Source organism: Pleurodeles waltl, chromosome 11, assembly GCF_031143425.1.
Source record: "Pleurodeles waltl isolate 20211129_DDA chromosome 11, aPleWal1.hap1.20221129, whole genome shotgun sequence".
NCBI lineage: Eukaryota > Metazoa > Chordata > Amphibia > Caudata > Salamandridae > Pleurodeles > Pleurodeles waltl.
The window spans coordinates 633,119,806-633,140,545 of NC_090450.1; the positions used below are offsets into that span (position 1 = coordinate 633,119,806).

The 20,740-nt window shown below is 46.8% G+C and overlaps 1 protein-coding gene across 4 annotated transcripts in view; it reads left to right on the forward strand.

Moving 5' to 3' along the window:
- The window catches only part of CDCA2 (cell division cycle associated 2), a 418,898-nt gene that overhangs the window by 307,393 nt on the left and 90,765 nt on the right, over window positions 1-20,740 (forward strand). For all 4 annotated transcript variants that reach the window (XM_069214148.1, XM_069214147.1, XM_069214150.1 and 1 more), the window contains 2 exons: window positions 4,355-4,433; window positions 8,800-8,943. In XM_069214148.1, coding sequence (XP_069070249.1) covers window positions 4,355-4,433; window positions 8,800-8,943 — 223 coding nt within the window. The remainder of the gene's footprint in view (window positions 1-4,354; window positions 4,434-8,799; window positions 8,944-20,740) is intronic.

Sequence of the window (20,740 nt, forward strand, 5' to 3'; positions counted from 1 at the left end):
ATACAGTCGTGCATGTCTTGCCGCAGATACCGGATGAGGCACAGACTATCATCTCCCAAGTTGTTGCTGATGGGAGAGACGCAGCAAATGTCACTATTCGATGTGGGCTGGACTCTACCAACTCTCTGGGTAGATCGTTTGCATCACTGGTGGCGTTGAGGTGCCACGCCTGGGTGAGGACATCTGATTTCTCAGGGGATGCCCAACAGACCCTTATGGACATGCCCTTTGGCACCAGTCTTTTTGGAGACGAGGCAGACTCAGTTATTGAGGTTCAAGGACTCCCGGGCTACGGCTCGGTCCCTCAGCTTTTTGACTGACCCTCGTCCCGAACAGTCCACGTTTCGCCCCTTTAGTGGCCACAAAAGGGGCTCCATGTGGTGTCCCTTTCCCAGCCACCATGCCACCAATGCTGTTCAGCCCCAGTTGTCGTGGGACAGGGAACCAGAGGGTTGCCCAGTCTACCCCTGCTGCCTGCTCCAAGACTTCCTAGTCTGTCCCCCCCATCCCAGGCCAGTTGGCGGCAGTATTCGCTATCACCTGCCCCACTGAGAATCCATCACTATCGACACGTGGGTTTTGCAGATCTTCCAAAGGGGCTACTCCCTTACCTTTGAGACTGAAGTTTAAAATGCTCATCCTGGCTCAGGTCCTGTCTGCCTTGGACCCAGGAGACTGGATGGTAGTGTTTAACTTGCAGGATGTTATTTCCATATCTCTGTCTTGACTGTTTACAGACTTTACCTACGATTCGTAGTTGGTCACAAGCACTTTCAATTTACAGTGCTTCCCTTCAACCTTACCAGCTCCCCTCGGGTGTTCACGAAAATGAAAGCTGTGGTTGCAGCTCCTGTGCACAGGTTGAGGGGGGTTCAGTTTTCCCCTATCTCAGCGATTGGCTGTTGAAAGCGAACACGCCCCAGAAAGTCATCTCCCACCTTTAGACTATGGCAAACCTCCTGCATATACTGGGGTTCACTATAAATGTGCTGAAGACACACCTGACTCCCTCTCAGACGCTCCCTTTCTTTGGAACTGTTCTGGACACAGTGCAGTTTCGGGCCTATCCTCCCAAAAAGTGAGTCTGGGATATTCAGGCTATGATTCCCATATTTCAGCCTCTACCCTGGGTCTCGGTGAGAATGACACTGAGGCTGCTGGGCCTCATGGCCTCCTGCATCCTGCTAGTGACACATGCCAGATGGCATATGCGGGCTCTGTGGTGGGACTTGAAGTTCCAGTAGGCGCAGCATCAGGGGAATGTCTCCGACATGGTCCAGATCTTGGAGGGGTCTGCGAAAGACCTGCAGTGGTGGCTTTCGAATCGGGATTGGGTCAACTGCAGATCCCTCTCCCTTTCCCAACCAGATCTGACTGTAGTGACAGACGTGTCCCCTCCTGAGATGGGGCAGCCACATGGGAGAGGTGGAGTTCAGAGGTCTCTAATCTCAGGCAGCCTGTACTCCACATCAACCTTTTGGAGCTCCTTGTGATCAGGCTTGCATTACAAGCATTCCTTCCCTCTGTGATGTAGGTGTTCACAGACAACACTACCACCATGTGGTACTGCAACAACCAGGGCGGAGTGGGGTCTTGGACCCTATGTCAGGAGGCTCTGTGCCTCTGGACATGGCTTGCACCTCAGGGCATTACCCTGGTGGTTCAACGTCTGGCAGGCTCTCTGAATGTCAGAGCAGACAAACTCCGCCATCTATTTATAGCCGATGACGAATGGCATCTCCATCTGGAGGTAGCGCAAGTTCAGCAGTGGGGAGAGCCTTGGTTAAATCTGTTCGCCTCTGCAGAGAACATGCAATGTCAGCTGTTTTGCCTGTTTGAGGTTCCGAGGCGGCAGTCGCTTGGTGACGCTTTTCGTCTTGAGTGGGACTCCAGCTTCCTTTATGCCTTTCTGTCTATACCACTTCTGTCCCGCGTTCTGAAGAAGATCAAGAACCACTGGGCCATAGTAATCTTGGTGGCTCCGGACTGGGCACGGAGAGTATGGTATACAGAGCTACTGAGCATGGCCTCAGATTCTCCAGTCAGACTGTCTGTTCAGGAGTATTTTCTGTCACAGTAGCAGAGGAGGGTTCTCCGCCTGAACCTGTCCAATCTTGGCCTTCTTGCGTGGCGTTTGAGCAGCAGCAGTTGATGGCTTTTGAACTTCCACCTGTAGTCTGTGATGTTATCTTGGCAGCCAGGTGTCCCTCCACCAAAACGGTATACACCTGTTCATGGCATAAATTTGGTGGCATGGTGTACCAGCAAGTCTTTTGATCCCCTCTTTGCTCCGCTCTCTGAGGTTCTTTTGTTCATCCTTTCTTTAGCCCAGCAGGGCTCTGCATTGGACACCCTTAAATGTTACTTATCTTAGCTTTTCTTAGATTACCTGATCAGCCTTCTCTTTTCAAGTCTCCTATTGTTGGTAGGTTCCTTAAGGGACTCACCCATTTGTTTCCTCTCAGTCCGTTTATCATGCCTCAGTGGGACCTCAATCTTTTCCTTACTTGATGGGTGCCTCCTTTGACCCATTACACAATTGTCCCTTATGGCTCCTTAGTTTAAAAACTGTTTTTCTTGTTGCCGTCAGCTCTGCTCACACAGTGAGTGAGCTTCAGGCTTTTTCTTCAAAGCCCCCATTTTTGTCTGTGCACCCTGACAAAGTGGTGTTACGCACTAGGTTCTCATTCCTTCCCAAAGTAGTTAAGCCTTTTCATGTAGGCCAGTCCATTATTGTGTCTACTTGCTACGCACCTCCACATCCTTCTCATGAAGAGTAGAGACTCCACCTCTTGGATCCAAAAAGAGTGTTGGTGTTCTACCGCAATCATACTAAAGACTTCCGAGTGGACGATCAACTCTGTGTTGGATATGTGGGTGCGAAGAAAGGGAAGGCAGTGCAAAATCGTACCATCTCATGATGGGTACTTTTTTGCATCAATATGTGCTATGCTTTGGCAAAGAAGCAACCCCTTGAGGGCTTGCGCGCTCATACCACCAGAGCACCTGCTGCTACCACAGCGTTAGCACGTGGAGTTCCTGTCCTGAATATCTGACAGGTGGCAACATGGGCATCCCTGCACACGTTTATAAAGCATTACTGCCTGGACAGTCAGGTTTGCAGGGACAGCTACTTTGGTCGTTCGGTCCTGCAGGACTTTCTAGTACGATCTTGGTTTGCAGCCCACCACCAAGAAAGGGATTGCTTGGGTATCTATTCTAAGGTAAGGAATCTGTAACTAGAAGTCTCTGTCAGATGAAAAAGTTACTTACCTTCTGTAACGATTTATCTGGTATAGACATATTCTAGTTGCAGATTCCTTACCAACCCACCCATCCTCCCCACTTGCGAACGGATTTCTGGGGACAGGGATGCCTTAACTCTGGTGCACCATTTTCAGTGTTCTTCATGGCTCTGCAATTTGTCAAGGAAAGTCTTGAAAAGCAACTGAAGTCACCTTGCAGAGGCGGCATCTATGTAGAACTCCTGACGGCAACCACAACGTCCACAGAGTCGACCCACGCCACCTGACGATGTGCAAGTATACTGCTTGAAGAAAAATCTCCAGATCCAGCATGATGCCTGGGGAGAATTCTAAGGTAATTCTAATCTGCAACTAGAATATGTATCTACCGGATCAATTGTTACCGAAGGTAAGTAACTTGTTCTTTGGGGACCATAAATGGAGATAATTTTGTGATATTTGTTAAATTTTTTCAATTGGCTGTAGTGGAACTCGTAAAACGTTTTACAATAGTTTCAAAATGCAGATCCTAGAGGTGTGGTTTTCTGTATAATTTGGTTGCAAAATCTAGTATGCCTCATGTTGGTAAATGATGGAGCTGTGTTGTAAAAGGCCTTGTGTCATTGAAAGTGATACCTCTGATATGGCTGAAGCTTAAATGGTCCAGTAATGTTATGAAGGTTTCCTGTAGAACTGACTGTTTGGACCCCTTGTACAGTCACTAAGCTGTAATTGCCATCATGTCTCTTTGACCTTATGATGCACTAGGTGAACTACATTTTGACAGTGACCCACTTTGCTCACGGTGGCTTACCAAAGCGAGAGAACACACAAAGTAGACTGTTTGGGCAAAGTGCTCATTCAGTGTGTTTTAGTTGTGCATAAAGTTACTAATATGTTCCCCAGAAATGCCTGTATTTCCCTTGTACTTTTTGTGTGTGTGTAGATTTGCGACATGTATGCATAAACAATTTGAGAGTATTTCTCACATACTCCCTATCCTTTTAAATAATTAAATCCATCACAGTTTACTATCTTTTTTTATAAATATTTGTATTGTATCGATTTGAAGGTAGAAGGTCACAGTACATTTATTTTTGTTTATCCAGGAATGTGATGAATCCTCACAGGACTCTTTTCCTGTTTCAACTGGCGATGGACATTTTAAAGCATCTGAGGCTATTGCAGGTAAATTTATTATATTCGTCACAGCTTATTTTTGTGTTCACCAGAATATAAACTAAAGCTTAAAGTGATTGTGCACTTCTATCATTGAATAACTTCACCAAGTAATGAGGGGAGTGACGACCATTAAATTAACTTAAATTACTCAAGTACTGGAACTTTCATGGATTCACATGCTTGAATCATTCCCTGTTGTAGAGATGGGAGTCCTCAGTACCTTTATAAAGTAGTATTAAAATAGGCCTAAACCAAAAAGCCCCTAGGCCCATTAGTTTAGTATTCTATCAGTCATTTTGAGCAAAGGACTACATTTGAGAGTCCACCAATCAGGCAACACCACCCTTTAGAACACTCTGAACACCTTTAGAAGCTCCAGTCCCTCCGATTTTCTACTGCATGTTGTGCTAGAGATTCTCCACTGAGATCTGCTCAGCCTTTCTCTGTTTTCTTGATATTCAGAAGATTTCGCATAATTTCATCTGCGTCCTAAAGTTTTTTTTGCCATTAGTTCTTACCGCTATTCCTTTTCAGAAGACTGTCACATTATCTGACAAGAAAAAAGAGTCTTTTCAGACCCTGTAAAACCTGTGTTAAAAAGAGGTTACATTCTGAGGATCCACACCAGAATTGTATCTTCTGCATCTACCTGGACCATTCCGCAAAGGATTGGAAGGTATGTTGTACCTTTTTCTCCAAAACTCTGAATTACAGCAACGCAGACTGTTAATTTTGGCTGCAGAAACTTAAAACTAGAGAACACTCGGTTTTTAATTCTGACAGTGAAGGCTTCTCTTACTCTTCTACAAGGTCACAAACGAGCGAGATCACCTCAGAGAAGATCTTCAGAATAGCTGAGAAAGGCCTAAAAAAAGACCACCTCAGAGTCTTACAAAGACCGCAGTCCTTCTTCATCTCCTCATACTAGCTATCGTTCATCTAAAGACAAGAGCATGCTAGCAGTATGGAAAGGGCAAAAAATCCTCATCTGAGCCTCCTACACCACCTCCTAAAGTGTCACATGCAAGAAGCCTTCCTCAACTCCACCTTTCGACAGGCTGTTACTATTAGGGGTAGCTGTATCAAAATAGCATAGAAAACAACAAGCATTGGCAAGAATTATAGTAAATAGCTTGGTCCCTAGGGGAGGGCCAAACCATACACTGAAATAGTGAAATGTGAAGTGAAGTCCCCCCACACAAGGGTATGGATTAGTTGGAGGGGAGCTGGGAGAACTTGGGACCCTAAGAGGTGAATACCTTAGTGACCTCCCAGTGACCAGGAGAGCAGAGGTAAGAACCTTCTTTTCCGAAGGACTAACAAGAGGACTTAGAAAATGGATTGTGCGAGAGCAGGACCAGGACCAGACCAGGTGAAATAAAAGGTGGATTCTGGAAGAAGAGGACCTGTAAAAGAAGTGGATAGAGTCCAGTCCAGGGTGGAGTGTCCAGTCAGGGCAGGAGCCACTACTCACCCTCCTATGGATGAAGATCCGGGTCGATGGGGGAAAGAGAAGACCAGCTGTGGAGTCCAGGAGCTGCAGAGGAGTCCATGGAGCGGTGCAGATGGTGTCCCACATTGGTTGCAGATAGTCAGTGACGAGGAGAACCAACAGCAACCTTGGCAAATGCAAAAGGAGGCAAAAGAAGAGTTGCAAGGCTGAAGAGGACCAGCAAGCTCCAGGGGACTCGACCCTTGAAGGGGAGTCCGGCCTGACCCTCAGCAGTTGAGAGAGCCTGCAGAAGCAGTCGCAGCCCCCACAGGCAGGCACAGTAAGATGCAGTGAGGCCCAATCAGCACACCTGGAGAGGGAGTCCCCCCCCCCCCTGTTGCTGGTGCAGCACAGCAGAGATTGTCCTTGCAAGGATGAAGATCTGGGGACCGGGGTTACTCGGAGCCTGAAGATTCCTTTGACCAGGAGACAACAAGCCTTGGTTGCTGCAAGAGTTGTGGTGCATAGGGATACTGTCTTGCAAGGAGAGGCAAGGGCTCACTGTCTCTCAAGAAGGACAGCAGGCAGAGAGGACCAAGGGACCACTCCAGACCACCACCGGTGATGCAGGATCCACGCAGTTACAGAGGAGAGCAGATCCACGCAGCCGGGCTTTGTTGCTGTTGGTGCCTGCAGGGGAGTGACTCCTTAACTCCAAGCGAGATTACTTCTTGCTTATTGATGCAGCTGAAGTCTTGCCGACCCCAGAGGATACACAGCTGTGGAAATGTTGCAGTTGGTGGAAGGAGCCAGGGAAACAATGTTGCAAGGTGAGGTTGTTTCAGGATTGCAATCTTGTCAGTTCCTGAAGTGTCCAGTTGTGGTTCCAGTGGCCAGGAGCTGAAGTAGATGATGCAGTGGAGTCGTGGTGGAGTCTTGCACATCGAATCTGGGGACCCACCCTCAATAGAGTCCCTAAATAGCCCTAAAAGGGGGGTTTGGTCACTGCACGGTGACCACCTATCACGGAGTCACTGACGTCACTGGCCTGACCTACTCACTCAGATGCTCCCATGGTCCTCTCTACATCTTGTTTTCAAGATGGCAGAATCGAGTGGCAACCTGGAGGAGCTCTGGGCGCCATCCCTGGGGTGGTGATGGACGAGGGGGGAGTGGTCACTCCCTTTTCCTTTGTCCAGTTTCACGGCACAGCAGGGACTGAGGGTCCCTGGGCTGGTGCAAACTGGTTTATGCAAGGAGGGCTCCCAATGTGCCCTTCAAAGCAAACTGGTGGCTTGGGGAGGCTACCCCTCTCAAGCCTGGTTACAGCTATTTCCAATGGAGAGGGTGTTGCCTCCCCTCTACCACAGGAAATCCTTTGTTCTGCCTTCCACTGACTGAGCTGGTCAAAGAGCAGGAGGGCAGAAACCTGTCTGAAGGGCTGTATCAGCACAGGCTGCCTAGAGGACTGGTAGGAACAATACTGGGGGGTGGGGGAGTCCTATAAGGATCCCCCAGAGTGCATGGAGTCATACAGATAATACTGACAACAGTATTGGGGTATGATTCCAACATGTTTGATAACAAACATGCCTATGTTTGGAGATAGCATTATGCAGCTCGACCACAGGCCAGTTGCCTGTGGCCAGTACACACCTAAAATGGCTTCCCCGCACTTACGAAGTCCAATGCATTGGAACTCGAGTTTGTAGGGATACCTCTGCTCATGCAGGGGGCCCTCACACACAGGGACCTGCACCCTGCCTTTTGGGCTGGAAGGGCCTACCATACGCTGCAGAGGCTAGATCAGTGTCAACATTTTACTAAGCAAAGCCCTTCACTTTGTGTTCCCCCAAGGATCCCTATGAGTGCTTCATAATGGTGCAACATGTGCTAAGAGGTGACAACCTGTTACCACAAGCCTCTCAGTTCAAGTACTCCAGACACCTGCTTCTCTCTCTGGAAGGGGTGGGCAATGCCAGGGGCAGGAACCACTGAATATAGATTACTGCCCAGGTGAAGACACTTGCACGTGCTGCATAATCATGCCTGTGGGAGGCTTGGCACAATCGCATACCTAGATATAGAAGAGGATTGGTCCAGCAAGGAACATTAAGACCATTCCTTCAGAGTGCTTTCTAAAATGGTTACCAAGTTTAAGCACTTATATATGAGATATCCCCTAATCACAGATTCCATATTCTTTACTATCATTGACTTTTGTTTCTGTGCTACCACTTGGCACGGCGTATTCAGACGTAACCAAGAAAATTGCTATCGCTCATAACGTCTGGCAGGCCAAATACCTATAAGCTGTCCTGTGTATTGGCCCAGAGAGTGAGTGACACTTCAGGCAAGCAATGGCTGACTGAGAGCATGTGTGTGTTTGTTGTACTCGTAGTATTCTATATTTTAATTGAAAAGATTCTGAAGGGACATCTATAGTGGTCTCTATTCGAGACCTATAAAACAGTTAATGCTACAGGGATTTCAGCATTGGAGATGTCTGTATCCATTAGCTGCCTGTGCTGAGGTGTCATAGTAGTGTTTTAAGTTTTCCACTTTGAAGAACGTTACCACAATTACTCTTTTAGTTATTATCTTGCTTAGACTTTGAGGTAAAACCAAGCTTTCATAGGTTCTGCTGCTTTTATGTGAATGACTGAACTTTCTGATTCAACAGTGTCAATCGTTTAAGTACTGATACAGAAAAACATGTATTTTCATTAACACTGTTTAGTTGTGCTTTTAAAATCTATTTTGTTACATTATTGCTTTCCTTGTTTGCAAGACTTTTTCAACGTATTTGAATGGTAAGAGATCAGGGGAGAGTTGCTGTTTGTTATATATGTATCATAATATCAGTTTGGTCATGCATCTTTGGTATTGAAGAAAGTACTAACAAAGTAACTTGCCAAGTAAAATTGTAATCGGTTCTAGAGCCTGATCCACCTTCAAGTCAAGTCTCTGATACTGTTGATTGTGAAGTGATTTCCACGTCCAATCTTCCAGAGCCACCACTGGAATCTGAGCCTTTGATGCAAATTGGTGAAAGCCCTCCTGAAGAGTCACAGGATAATGCAGGTATATGCTTTTTTCCCGGTCTTTATAACGGATGTTTTGGTAATTGAATGGTAGAACTACAAACATTTAGACTCCATTTAAATTTCCGTAATTAAAAAGCTAGGGTAATTTTGATGGTCTGCGGTCTAACAGATTGTTATACAGTCATTGTGAGTTGCTAAGATTTACCACATGATGGAGAAACACTGAATTCCTCTGTCATTTTTATTTATGTAGATGTTATCGTTGACTACATTCTGTACAGACATCAAATGTCTTTCTCATGTACTATTTCAGGTGAGATGTAAATGCAGATGGACATGATTCCATAATATCAGTGACATTTCATCTTATGTAATCCAAATATTACAGCAGTACAATATGTTATCTAGGTTGATGTACCCAATTTACTAAACCGCCAAAATAGACATTGTGCTTTTGTGCTGGCCAATTGACTTATTATGCGTCTGTGATCATTAACCCGAAAGCAAAATAAAGGATACAAAAATATGCAACTTAATGAAACAGTCTCGATTGTCCATTGTCAGTGTTTATCTAGGGACTTCTAGTTGCAGATTCCTTACCTTAGAATTTTCCCCAGGCGTCAGACTGGATCTGGAGATTTTTTCTTTGAGTAATAAAACTTGCCCGTCAGTAGGTGGTGTCGGTCGACTCCGCAGGCGTCATTGGCATCAGTGTCGCAGTGATGACATTGGGAGTAGTACATAGACACATCAGCGCAGGGACTTCAGTTCTTTTCTTTCCATGCCACGCGTTGATCCAGAGAGGGCTACCCTGGTCTCATTTTGACCGATTTCAACCGGGTTGTTGAGCTTTTTGTTGCGTCGAGATGTCCCAGAAGACAGGTTTCAAGCCATGTGAGAACTGTCACTGTGTGATGTCGGTGACTGATCCGCATCGGTTCTGGTTGTGGTTCTTGGAGCGCGACAGACGACCCGAAGTTGTGCTCTGAGTGGCGGGCCATGCACCTGAAGGCCTTGAGGAATCAGTCCCTCAAGCTCATGGCGGCCCGTCACTCGACTCCGCATAGGTCCCGATCTCGCTCAAGGGGAAAGTCTCAAGACCGCTCGCGGACCCATCACCATTCTTCTTCCACCAAGTATTCATGCACAGGTAAGAAGCTGAAGCGGTCCCGTCACCCTTCGACTTCACCCCGTCGCTCGGCTGATGTGACGCGGGAGGAGCATATACGCTCGAGGCCTCGGTCTTCAAAGCCTGCTTCTGGGTCCGCTCTGTGCTTCTCCGAATTTCCAGGAACCGGAACAATCCCTGCCCAATTAAAGGAGTTTAATGAGGCCATGCGCCTCATTTTTGGGCCTGCCAACTCTGATACGGCGCCTTTGGGCCCAAGGGGTTCAGTCGGGGGACCTTCGGGTTCCACGCCGGCTGCTTCCGCTCCGGCCACCGATGTCCCCTCCAGATCCCTTTGCAGATCCGCACCGATGCCGTTCGTACCTCTGAGACCTTCGCCAGCGGCGGTTCGATTGTCGATGATCCCAGCGTCAGTGGTGCCCACCATAGACATTGACCCGATCTTCATCCTGACGACTGAGTCGGAACAGCGTCGGACAACGCCATCTCTGGTTTCGATGGGGCCTACTCACCCCAGGTTAAATTTTGACTTTTTTTCTTATGGGCACGAATTCGGGGAAGGATTGGAGGAGTCCCTGGACCCTTTTGAATACCAGGATGACCTTGATTTGGACTGGGCATAGGAGTTGGGTGAGACCAGTGGCCTGGACATTTCTCTGGACTGATGCTGGCATGCTGCCTTCTCCTACCATGGCTACGGAAGAGGGAACGTATTCTATGGTGGTCAGTAGGGCAGCTGAGGTCCTTGCGTTGCCTACTGTTCAGGTCAGGTCAAATCTGACAGAGGTGCTTCAGCCAAGGGCTTCCCTACCTGAGCCCCTTCTGCCATTCAATGAAGCCCTCACAGATGTCTTCTTGGGTACTTGGTCCAAACCCAACACAGGGGCTCCTGTGAGCAGGGCTATCACACGCCGCCATTGGCCTGCCCCAAACAACCCTAAATTCCTGTCCCAAACCACACCCCACGCCTGAGAGCTGAGTGTCTTGTCATCCAGGCTTCCCCTTCCTCTGGAGCATTCCCTTCTGCACACCCGGATAGGGAATCAAAAAGGCTGCAACAATTTGGGAAGAAGTTTTTTTTTCTTTCTACAGTCTTGCACTGCGGTCTATGAACACCGCATGCCTTTTGGACCGCTATACGCACTCTGTGGGATATGGTTCTGCTGCATATACAGGAGGAGGTCCGTGCTATAGTCTCCCAAGCCGTCACTGATGGGAGAGATGAGGCGCAGATCGGTTGCAACGACGGTGGCCTTGAGGTGCCACGCCTGGTTGCGTACATCTTTTTTGGGGACTGTCCAACAGTCTCTTATGGACAGGCCCTTTGATGGCTACTGTCTCTTTGGAGAGAAGGCAGACTCGGCCGTGAAGCAGTTGAAGGACTCCTGGGCAGTGGCGCAGTCCCCTGGCCTTTTCACTGCCCCTTGCCCCAAACAGTCCACCTTTTGCCCCTTTCGTTGCCACAGAAGGGGCTCCCTGTCGCGTCCCCATCCCAGCCACCCCTGCTGTTCAGCCACTGCTTGGCCGAGGACGCAGAATCCACCAGGGGAGAGGGAACCAGAGGTCTGCCCAGTCCACCCCTGCCCCTGTTGCAGCATCCAAACCCTACTAGTCCGTCCTCTCACTACGCTCCAGCTGGCAACAGGATTCGCCATCACCAGCCCCACTGGGAATCCATCAATACAGACAGGTGGGTTTTGCAGATAGTTCGAAAAGGTTATTCCCTCCCTTTCAAATGTTCACTACCAGCCATGCTACCATCAGTCAGCCATCTTTGGGAGGATCATTTGCCACTTCTCGGTCAGGAAGTCACAGCTCTCTTGGCCAAGGGAGCCATAGAGAAGGTCCCTCTGCCAGAAGTAGGTTGTGGTTGTTATTCCCGCTACTTTCTGGTGCCGAAAACGGACAAGGGCTTGCATCCTATCCTAAACCTTCAGAACTTCAATTACTTCCTCAAGAAGGAGAAATTCAAAATGCTCACCCTGGCTCAGGTCCTGTCTGCCTTAGACCTGCGAGACTGGATGATAGCGTTGTACTTATTCCACATTCCCATCCTGCCTGCCCACAGACGTTACCTGCGATGCGTGGTAGGTCACAAGCACTTTGTTTACCGTGCTCTCCTTCAGCCTTACCAGCGCCCCTCGGGAGTTCACGAAAGTGATGACGGTGGTTGCAGCTCATTTACGCCGGGTAGGGGTTTGTCTTCCTCCACCTTGATGACTGGCTGTTGAAGGCGGAGTCGCCCCAGAAAGTATTCTACCACCTTCACTAGGTGTTCACTATCAACTTGCCAAAGTCACACCTGGCTCCCTTTCAGATGCTCCCTTTCATCGGAGCTGTTCTGGACACAGTGCAGTTTCGGTCTTATCCTCCCGAAAAGCTGATCCAAGATATTCAGGCTATGATTCTGATCTTTCAGCCTGTGTCTTGGGTTTCAGTAAGGCTGCTGGGCTTCGTGGCCTACTGTATCCTGCTAGTGACACATGCCAGATGGCATATTTGGGCTCTGCAATGGGACTTGAATTTCCAGTGGGCGCAGCATCAGGGAAATCTCTTCGACATGGTCCAGGTCTTGGCGGGGACTGCGAAGGACCTGCAGTGGTGGCTTTCGAATCTGCATTGGGTCCATGGCAGATCTCTCTCCCTTTCCCAACTAGATCTATCCATAGTGACAGATGCATCATTTCTGGGTTGGGGGCGGCCACATGGGAGAGGCGGAGATCAGAGGCCTCTGGTCTCCAGCGGAGTCTGGGCTTCATATCAATCTTCTGGAGCTCCAGGCACTCAGGCTTGCGTTGAAAGCATTTCTTCCCTCTCTCACAAGGAAAGTAGTGCAAGTGTTCATGGACAAGACTACTGCCAGGTGGTACTGCAACAAACAGGGTGGAGCAGGGTCCTTGACCCTTTGTCAGGAGGCACTACACCTCTGGACATGGCTGGAATATCAGGGCATTATCCTGGTGGTTCATAATCCGGTGAGCTCTCTGAACGCCAGTGCAGGTGAACTCAGCCGCCAATGCACAGCCGATCATGAATGCTGTCTCCATCCGGAGGTGGCACAAGGTCTTTCAGCAGTGGGGAGAGCCTTGGTTAGATCTGTTCGGCTCCGCAGAGAACGTGCAATGTCAGCTGTTTTGCGCGTTGGAGTTTCCAAGGCAGCACTCGCTCAGAGACGCTTTTCGTTTCGTGTGGAACTCCGCCCTCCTTTTTGCCTATACCACTTCTGCCCAGAGTTCTCAATAACACTCAAGGAATGACCGGGCCAAAGTTATCATGGTGGCTCCGGACGGGCACGGAGAGTATGCTATCCAGAGCTATTGAGCATGACCACCTATCCTCCACTCAGATTGCCTCTTCGGGCAGATCTCCTGCTGCAGCAACAGAGGACGGTTCTCCACCGAACCCGTCCAATCTCCACCGACATGCGTGGAGATTGAGCGGTGGCAGTTGACAACTTGTGATCTTCCACCTGAAGTCTGCGATGTTATCTTGGCAGCCACCAAAACATTATACGCCGGTCGTTGGCATAAATTTGTGGCATGGTGTACCACCAAATCTGTTGATCCCGTCTCTGCTCCTCCTTCTCAGGTTCTTTTGTTCATACTTTCTTTAGCCCAGCAGGGCTCTGTTTTGGGAACCCTTGAAGGGTTTTTATCGGCTATTTCTGCCTTTCTTAGTTTACCTGATCATCACACTCTCTTCAAGTCTCCTACTGTCAATCGATTCCTTAAAGGTCTCACCCATTTATTTCCTCCCACTCCATTTATCATGCCTCAGTGGACCTCAGTCTTGTCCTTACTCAAGGTGTTCTCCCTTTGAGCTGATGCACAATTGTCCTTTACGGCTCCTAACTTTCAAAACAGTCTTTCTTGTTGCCATCATTTCTGCTCGCAGAGTACGTGAGCTTCAAGCTCTTTCTTCTAAGCCTCCACTTATGTCTGTGCACCCTGACAAAGTGTTGTTGCTCACTAAGGCTTCCTTCCTTCCCAAGGTAGTGACGCCTTTTCATGTAGGCCAGTCCCTCACCTTGCCTACTTTTTACACACACCCACATCCTTCCCATGAGGAGGAGAGACTCCACCTTCTGGACCCAAAAAGAGCTTTGGCGTTCTATCTAAATCATACTAAAGATTTTCAGGTGGACAATCAACTCTTTGTTGGATATGTGGGTGCGAAGAAAGGGAAGGCGGTGGAAAAACGTACCATCTCTACTAGAATTTGTCTCTACCAGATAAATCATAACCGAAGGTAAGTAACTTGTTCATCTGATAGAGACTTCTAGTTGCAGATTCCTTACCTTAGAATAGATACCCAAGCAATGCCATCCTCGGTGGTAGGCTTGAATCAAGATCATACTAGAAAGTCCTGCAGGACTGAATGACCAAAGTAGCTGTCTCTGCGGACCTGACTTTCCAGGCAGTATTGCTTTGTAAACGTGTGCAGGGATGCCCATGTTGCTGCCTGTCAGATATCCAGGACATGAACTCTGCGTGCTAATGCTGTGGTAGCACCAGTTGCTCTGGTGGAATGAGCGCTGTAGGAAGTTGGCCTGATGTGTGGTTATTACCTAAGGCACTTACACCTTATATCAGGTATCCCCTATAAGTGTAGTGCAGGCAGTGTCTAGAAGCCAGGCTCTCTAGAGGCAGCTGTGGATGAGCAGCCAAGGCTTATCTAGGAGACATGCAAAGCTCATGCTATACTGCTGGGCAGGGATTCCCCTTCAGGTCCTTAGCTCTGGTGCCCCAACCTCAGTGTTCTAAGGTAAGGAATCTGGAACTAGAATATGTCTGAAGGTAAGTAGCTTATGTGCTATGCTTCTGGTGTCATATATGGCATCTTATATTGCATTCCCCTTACTCACATTTGCTATGTCCAGGCTAGATCTCAAAGATACTACTCAATCCTAGCCACCAGACTCATTCTGTGTGGCAAAGTCACCATAGCCGAGAGTTCTCCTTGACATCCACTGAAATCCTAGATCACTTTCTACAGTGAGCCCAGACACAAGTAGAAAATGAACCAAACATTTAAAATAGTGCATTTGTTTTACTGTTTGTGGTGCTTATCAGTTTCTCCGTGAGTACATGTATGTGTGTGTATATGTATTAATTGGGTAGCAGTGTCTCAGTTATTGATTTCCTCGTATCTTGGCATTAGTTGACGAATGTGGAATTTTTTTTTCTCCAAGAAATTGACATGTCATTGCTGCTCAATGGGGTTGGGTGCAGTTACTGGACACCATGTGGTAGGTTAGGCATGTGCCCTATCTAAAGAAAAATCAGCAATACAGTATTTTGTTTCTTGGAAAGGTATAGGGTGCACAACCTTGAAGTTGAGCTCATGAGCTGTGGATGGATGTTGTCCTTAATGATGAGAAGCCAGAAGACTAACTTTTAAAGTCTGAGGTCTTGCTGAAATACAGTTTGAAATGGTGTAAGGACATGCTCCAAAATGTATACACTTAAGTAATACCTTTTGTCGATTGTAGTGTTCAGTTGTGGTAAACATATTTTTTGTACTTTGTTGAGTTTGTATGCTCCAAAGGTTGATGGCCCAAACCAAGAAGCTGCATAGATGAGTCATCTTTTCTGGGACTCATGGGCTAGCCCTACTGGATCCGCAAGTTTACATCAAAGAAAATGCTATATAAAATTTAGCATTGTTTATTAAATGTAATGTGTAGAACTGTGGTTCCTAACCTTTTGAAGCCTGTGGTCCTCTGAATCATAACATCAATCCAGGGATTCCTGCCTAAGCAATTTCTACGATTTGAACCTCGACCAAACACTCAAAATATTGAAACCAGTAAATATTATTAAAGAAATAAACAAAATATAAAGTATCAAATTGAATTTGATAACAAATATGCGAAAAGGTTTTAATGGGAACTTTCAATCTGCAGTTGTGTTTCCAAGAGAAAGCAGTATTTGCGATTCTAACATCACTTTGTCACTTTTGCTTCCAATGCTTGCTCTCGTTATTTCTCTGCAATTTTTAAACAGTCACCGACTGCCTGTTTACGTGTGGGTCCCCCAAGGGTCCACAGACGACAGGTTAAGAATCAGAGGTTTGACATCTATGCAACTATGTAATTGTGATAAAAATACGTGTCTCTGAAAGTGCAAGCTTCTGTGCCTGGAGACCCGCAAACGGAAAGTCTACCTTGAAATGTCATCATGTGGGCCCTTGGATTTCTGTTCCCATTCTCCCAAGCTCTGTAACCTACCTGAAAGGAGAAGAGTTCTCATTGGATAGTATAATGATATTCTTACACAATAAATAGTTACAGTTTTGCTAAGAAAAGGGCTGTCAGCGAGCATGATTACCATTTTGCTTCCTTGATTATATACCTGCTGTGCATACTGATCCACAAACATGACATGTTATACAGGAGAAGAGACACAGCTCTGCTAAAGGATGAGACTTCTAGGGGAAAACCGCTGGACTGGTTTACTTGCTCATGAGCAGCAACGTTTGCTGAAGTAATCCCTGCTGAAGACGAAGGGCAAAGGCAGTCTCGGGAGAAGTAGGGCATTACTCTGCCTCTCATTGAATCAAAGTAAATTCACCAAAGATGTGTAATGTATACAACAAAGAGATGTTCTGGGAGAAAGTTCTAAGTATTCCTTTAGAACACCATCCCTGCCCAGTTTGCTGTCGAAGCATGACTTCACACTTGGTGAGGAGGAGTTCAGAGTAAAAAGGAGCCTATCAGTAGCCAGGGACCTGCTAGACTTTCAGCTCAGGTACAGCAAAGGCAAGAATGAGAAGAATCCAGTTAGGATTGCACTCTAGATTTTGTGTCTGACCAAGAGCACTGTATATAAAAAAGAAAAAAGGCTGCCAACACCACAACAAAGACCCACTCTTGAAGATTTTTCTGCTCCTTTTTTTGTTCCAAGTTCCTGTGGCCCTTATGGGGGTATTTCCTCAACTTCTGAAAGTGCCTTTGTGCCTTAGAGCACCCATTGCCTTTGCAAATTCATTGTCATTTTTTGTTAGTTGCAATGACTCGTCTACCTCCTTGCCAAACAGTGCATCACCAGGGACTGGTTTATTTATGATAGTGGCCTGGACGTCTTGTTTGAGACCTGAGATCCTGATCCAAGCAGGTCTCCTTAGGATTGTACCTGTACACATTGGTCTACTGGGTGTAATGGCTGCATCCAGTGCTGAATTTAAGCAAGTGTTGGCAATGTTCTTCCCCTTTGAATAATTCCTTTTGCTCTATTTTTATCTTCCTCTGAGAAATTCTTCATTAGCTCCTCAATCTTGTCCCATTGTTGGTGGCCATATCTGTTACGGAGAGCATTGGAATTTGAGATTCACCATTGCGTCGCTGCGTCCCTTTCCATCTCCCCCCCCCCCCCCCCCCCCCCCCTACTATATCACATCACTTGCTTTTTCTCTCTGGAGGTGGACATGTTAAGGTGTGTGCATTACTTCGCCATCTGGTAGTTGTGACGATGATTGTCTGCCACTGTGTTCGCCTGGATGTATTTGAGGTCCTTTGATAAACGTTTGCATTTCTTTTCTACCCTTGGGGAGGTACGTCTTTTGATGTAGTTGGCTCGTTAAAGGTGTCTTTGCCTTGGTCCTATATGCTAGGTAGCATTGGGAGGTATAGATTCACCTAGCTTGATGGCATAAGAGTTTCCAGGAGAAAACAAGAGTCTTCCATCTCTTTCTCTAGTGCCACTCCATAGGTTTCTACTGCCCTTTTTACCAGGCTATTGTAGAGCGTGATGCCAGGTGGCAAAGGTCACGAGGGGTAGTTATCAACCTCCTCTTCTGGGCTCTCTGTGACGAGGTCATTCCATTTGTCTTCAAAGCCTCCTGCTGCCTCCTCCCCTTCGGGGTTGTAGAATTCTTCCTCAGCCTCCTTTATGTGAGTTTCTGGTGCCATTGGGGCTTCTAAGGCAGCTTCTTCCTCTGACATCTGTGGTTGTGGAAGGCTTACTTGGAATTCTGAATTCCTTTAGAGTGTTGTCGAACTCCTGCTTGCACTACCATTTCTGTCTCTAATATCGGATGGTGTCGACGGCTCTGAGGTGGTTTTGGTTGATTTTGACAGTCTGTCTTCATCAGAATCCCTGGACTAGGATCCATGGACCAGTGATGTGGAATTCCTATCGTAGGCCCAACCCCCTGCAGCACAAACCCTTTGGCTGCCTGTTTACAGAGAGTGGAATTCTCTGCAGTTGAGGTAATGTGTTTCCAAAAGATAATGCTGTTCGAACTTGTATTTATGGTTCATTATTTGAAAGCCTTCATTATTAGGGTGAGTGCTGTAAATAAATGTTTTAAGGTCACACTTCACTACTGACGTTGGTTCCAGTACAAAAAAAAAAAAACGTGTACACACATGTTTGAAAAGTTTAGGCTAAGTATAATGCTCCCAGAATGCTCTCTGATTATATGCAAATGAAGTGTCATTTAGTTAAATGTGTTGATGCATGCTAGTATTTCCCAAAAATATTTCTAATGGAAAATCAGTGTAACCATTTTCAACACGATTATGGGAAGCATGAAAATAAACAAACACTGACAAAGCCAACTGATCCAACATATTTTTAGAAGTCTTTTAGTTTCATCAATGCGTGTCTTGTTTTGACATGGCTTTTGTAACACTTTATTGTTGTGGGAGCTACCAGGCCCTCAACATTGTAACAAACATTGTCAAAACCCCCAAAAAAGTTTTTGAACTCTTAAAGCACACGTTGCCACCAGCGGCATAACAAAGCCCCGCAGCCGCCCTCCAGGGGGCTCCTCCAGCACAGTACCTGCCCTGGGTGAGTCTGGAGAGGGGGCTCCTCCATGTTCTTTGCAAAGGGGCACCCTCCAGTTTCGTTACGTCACTGATTGCCACTGTAGTTCCTGACACTGAACAAAACTACTTTGTGTGGCAATATGCTCCTTGTGGAAGAGCAGAATGCGATCACTCACAGTAAAGCCAGCCGAAAGAGAGAGAAATAGAAGTTTAATAAAAACAAAATGTCTTTGTTAACACCAGACCTAATTAGGGACCAAGACCCACATGTAGGTAGCTTTTTGCATGTTGCAAACAGCGACTTTCGCTGTTTGCGACATGCAAAAAGCACATTGGGATGCACAAACCCAGTTTTGCGATTCAGTAACCTGGTTACCGAATCACAAAACGGGTTTGCGACTCGCAATTAGTAAGGGGTGTTCCCTTCCTAATTGCAACTCGCAGTGCAATGTAGGATTGTTTTGTGACCGCGGGCGCAAACCAATCGCAGTTTGCACCCATTTCAAATGGGTGCTAACACTTTCGCAAAAGGGAAGGGATCCCCATGGGACCCCTTCCCCATTGTGAATGTCACTGTAAACATGTTTTCAGAGCAGGCAGTGGTCCTGGTCCTGCGGACCACTGCCTGCTCTGAAAAAATGAAACGAAAACGTTTCTTTTTTCGTTTTTGTTATGCATCTTGTTTTCCTTTAAGGAAAACGGGCTGCATTACAAAAACAAACAAAAAAAACTGCTTTATTGAAAAGCAGTCACAGACATGGTGGTCTGCTGTCTCCAGCAGGCCACCATTCGCGAGGGGGGGGTCGCAAATTGCGACCCACCTCATGATTATTCATGAGGTGGGCATTTGCAAAGCCCTTGCGAATCACAGATGGTGTCAAGGACACCATCCTACATTCGGATTTGCGACTCGCAATTTGCAGGTCACAAATCTGAACCTACCTACATGTGGCCCCAAATTCTTAAAGAAAGTCACAAAAGTGCACCCATGGTATATGTCGTACCCCTATAAAATATTTGTGAACTGTATTTTAGCATGGGTAAATACGATGTGTAGATTTGCTCATGTGAAAATCTATTGAGCATTTGCAAGTTCATTTTCCCTCCAGCCACTTTCTTCCCAACCCTGGAAGAAGTTCTAATTCTGCCATTGTCAGGAGTAAATGTCCAACCTTTCTTATTATGGAAAAATATTAGAGAGAAGCTGGTAAAAATCTTTAAAACATGCAGGTTAGTAGGTTTGCAGACTCAAAGGCATTCCAGCCCTGAAACTATTGCTTACTGCTTCCTCCAGCCCCAGTATGCAGATCTGCAGAAAGGTGGCAAAATAAGGAAATTGCTACAGTAGGGATTGAAACTCCAAGTATTCAAGCCCTACTATGGTAGTAGCCCTGGCATAATCAGAGAGGCTATTAATTGCTGCCATAATTTGTCACCACACTACATGGCACCAAAGGGACAAGTAGATCTTTTTACAGGACAAGTAGATTTGAGAAGCAACCTGTCCCCTGGACAAGTAGATATTTTAATAAATTCCACACCCCTGTGGACCTATTTTGTTTGCGGCTGGCATTGGATCGTCATTTTCTTAGAAGTTGGGCTGTCTTGTACAACTTTTTCTCAGGGATCTTAGTCTCTGAGCCTTTCAGCTCTCTTTTGACCTTTTTCGGGCCTCTTTTCAATATCCTTCGTTGCATGCTTTTCCTTAGCATTCCCCTTGGGGAATTCTATGTCCGATCCTCCATGGCTGGTTCTGCGCCACTGACATTATCCTCCTCATCGCTGGAAAGGCCGAGATCCTTCAGCGACTGTTGGAACTGCCCTTTCTGGGGGGTTATCCCCAAACTTTTTTGCATTTCTCTTCATTTTTCTGACCTCTTTTGTTGACATTAGGATTCTAGGCACTTTACTGCTGCTAATCAGTGCTAAAGT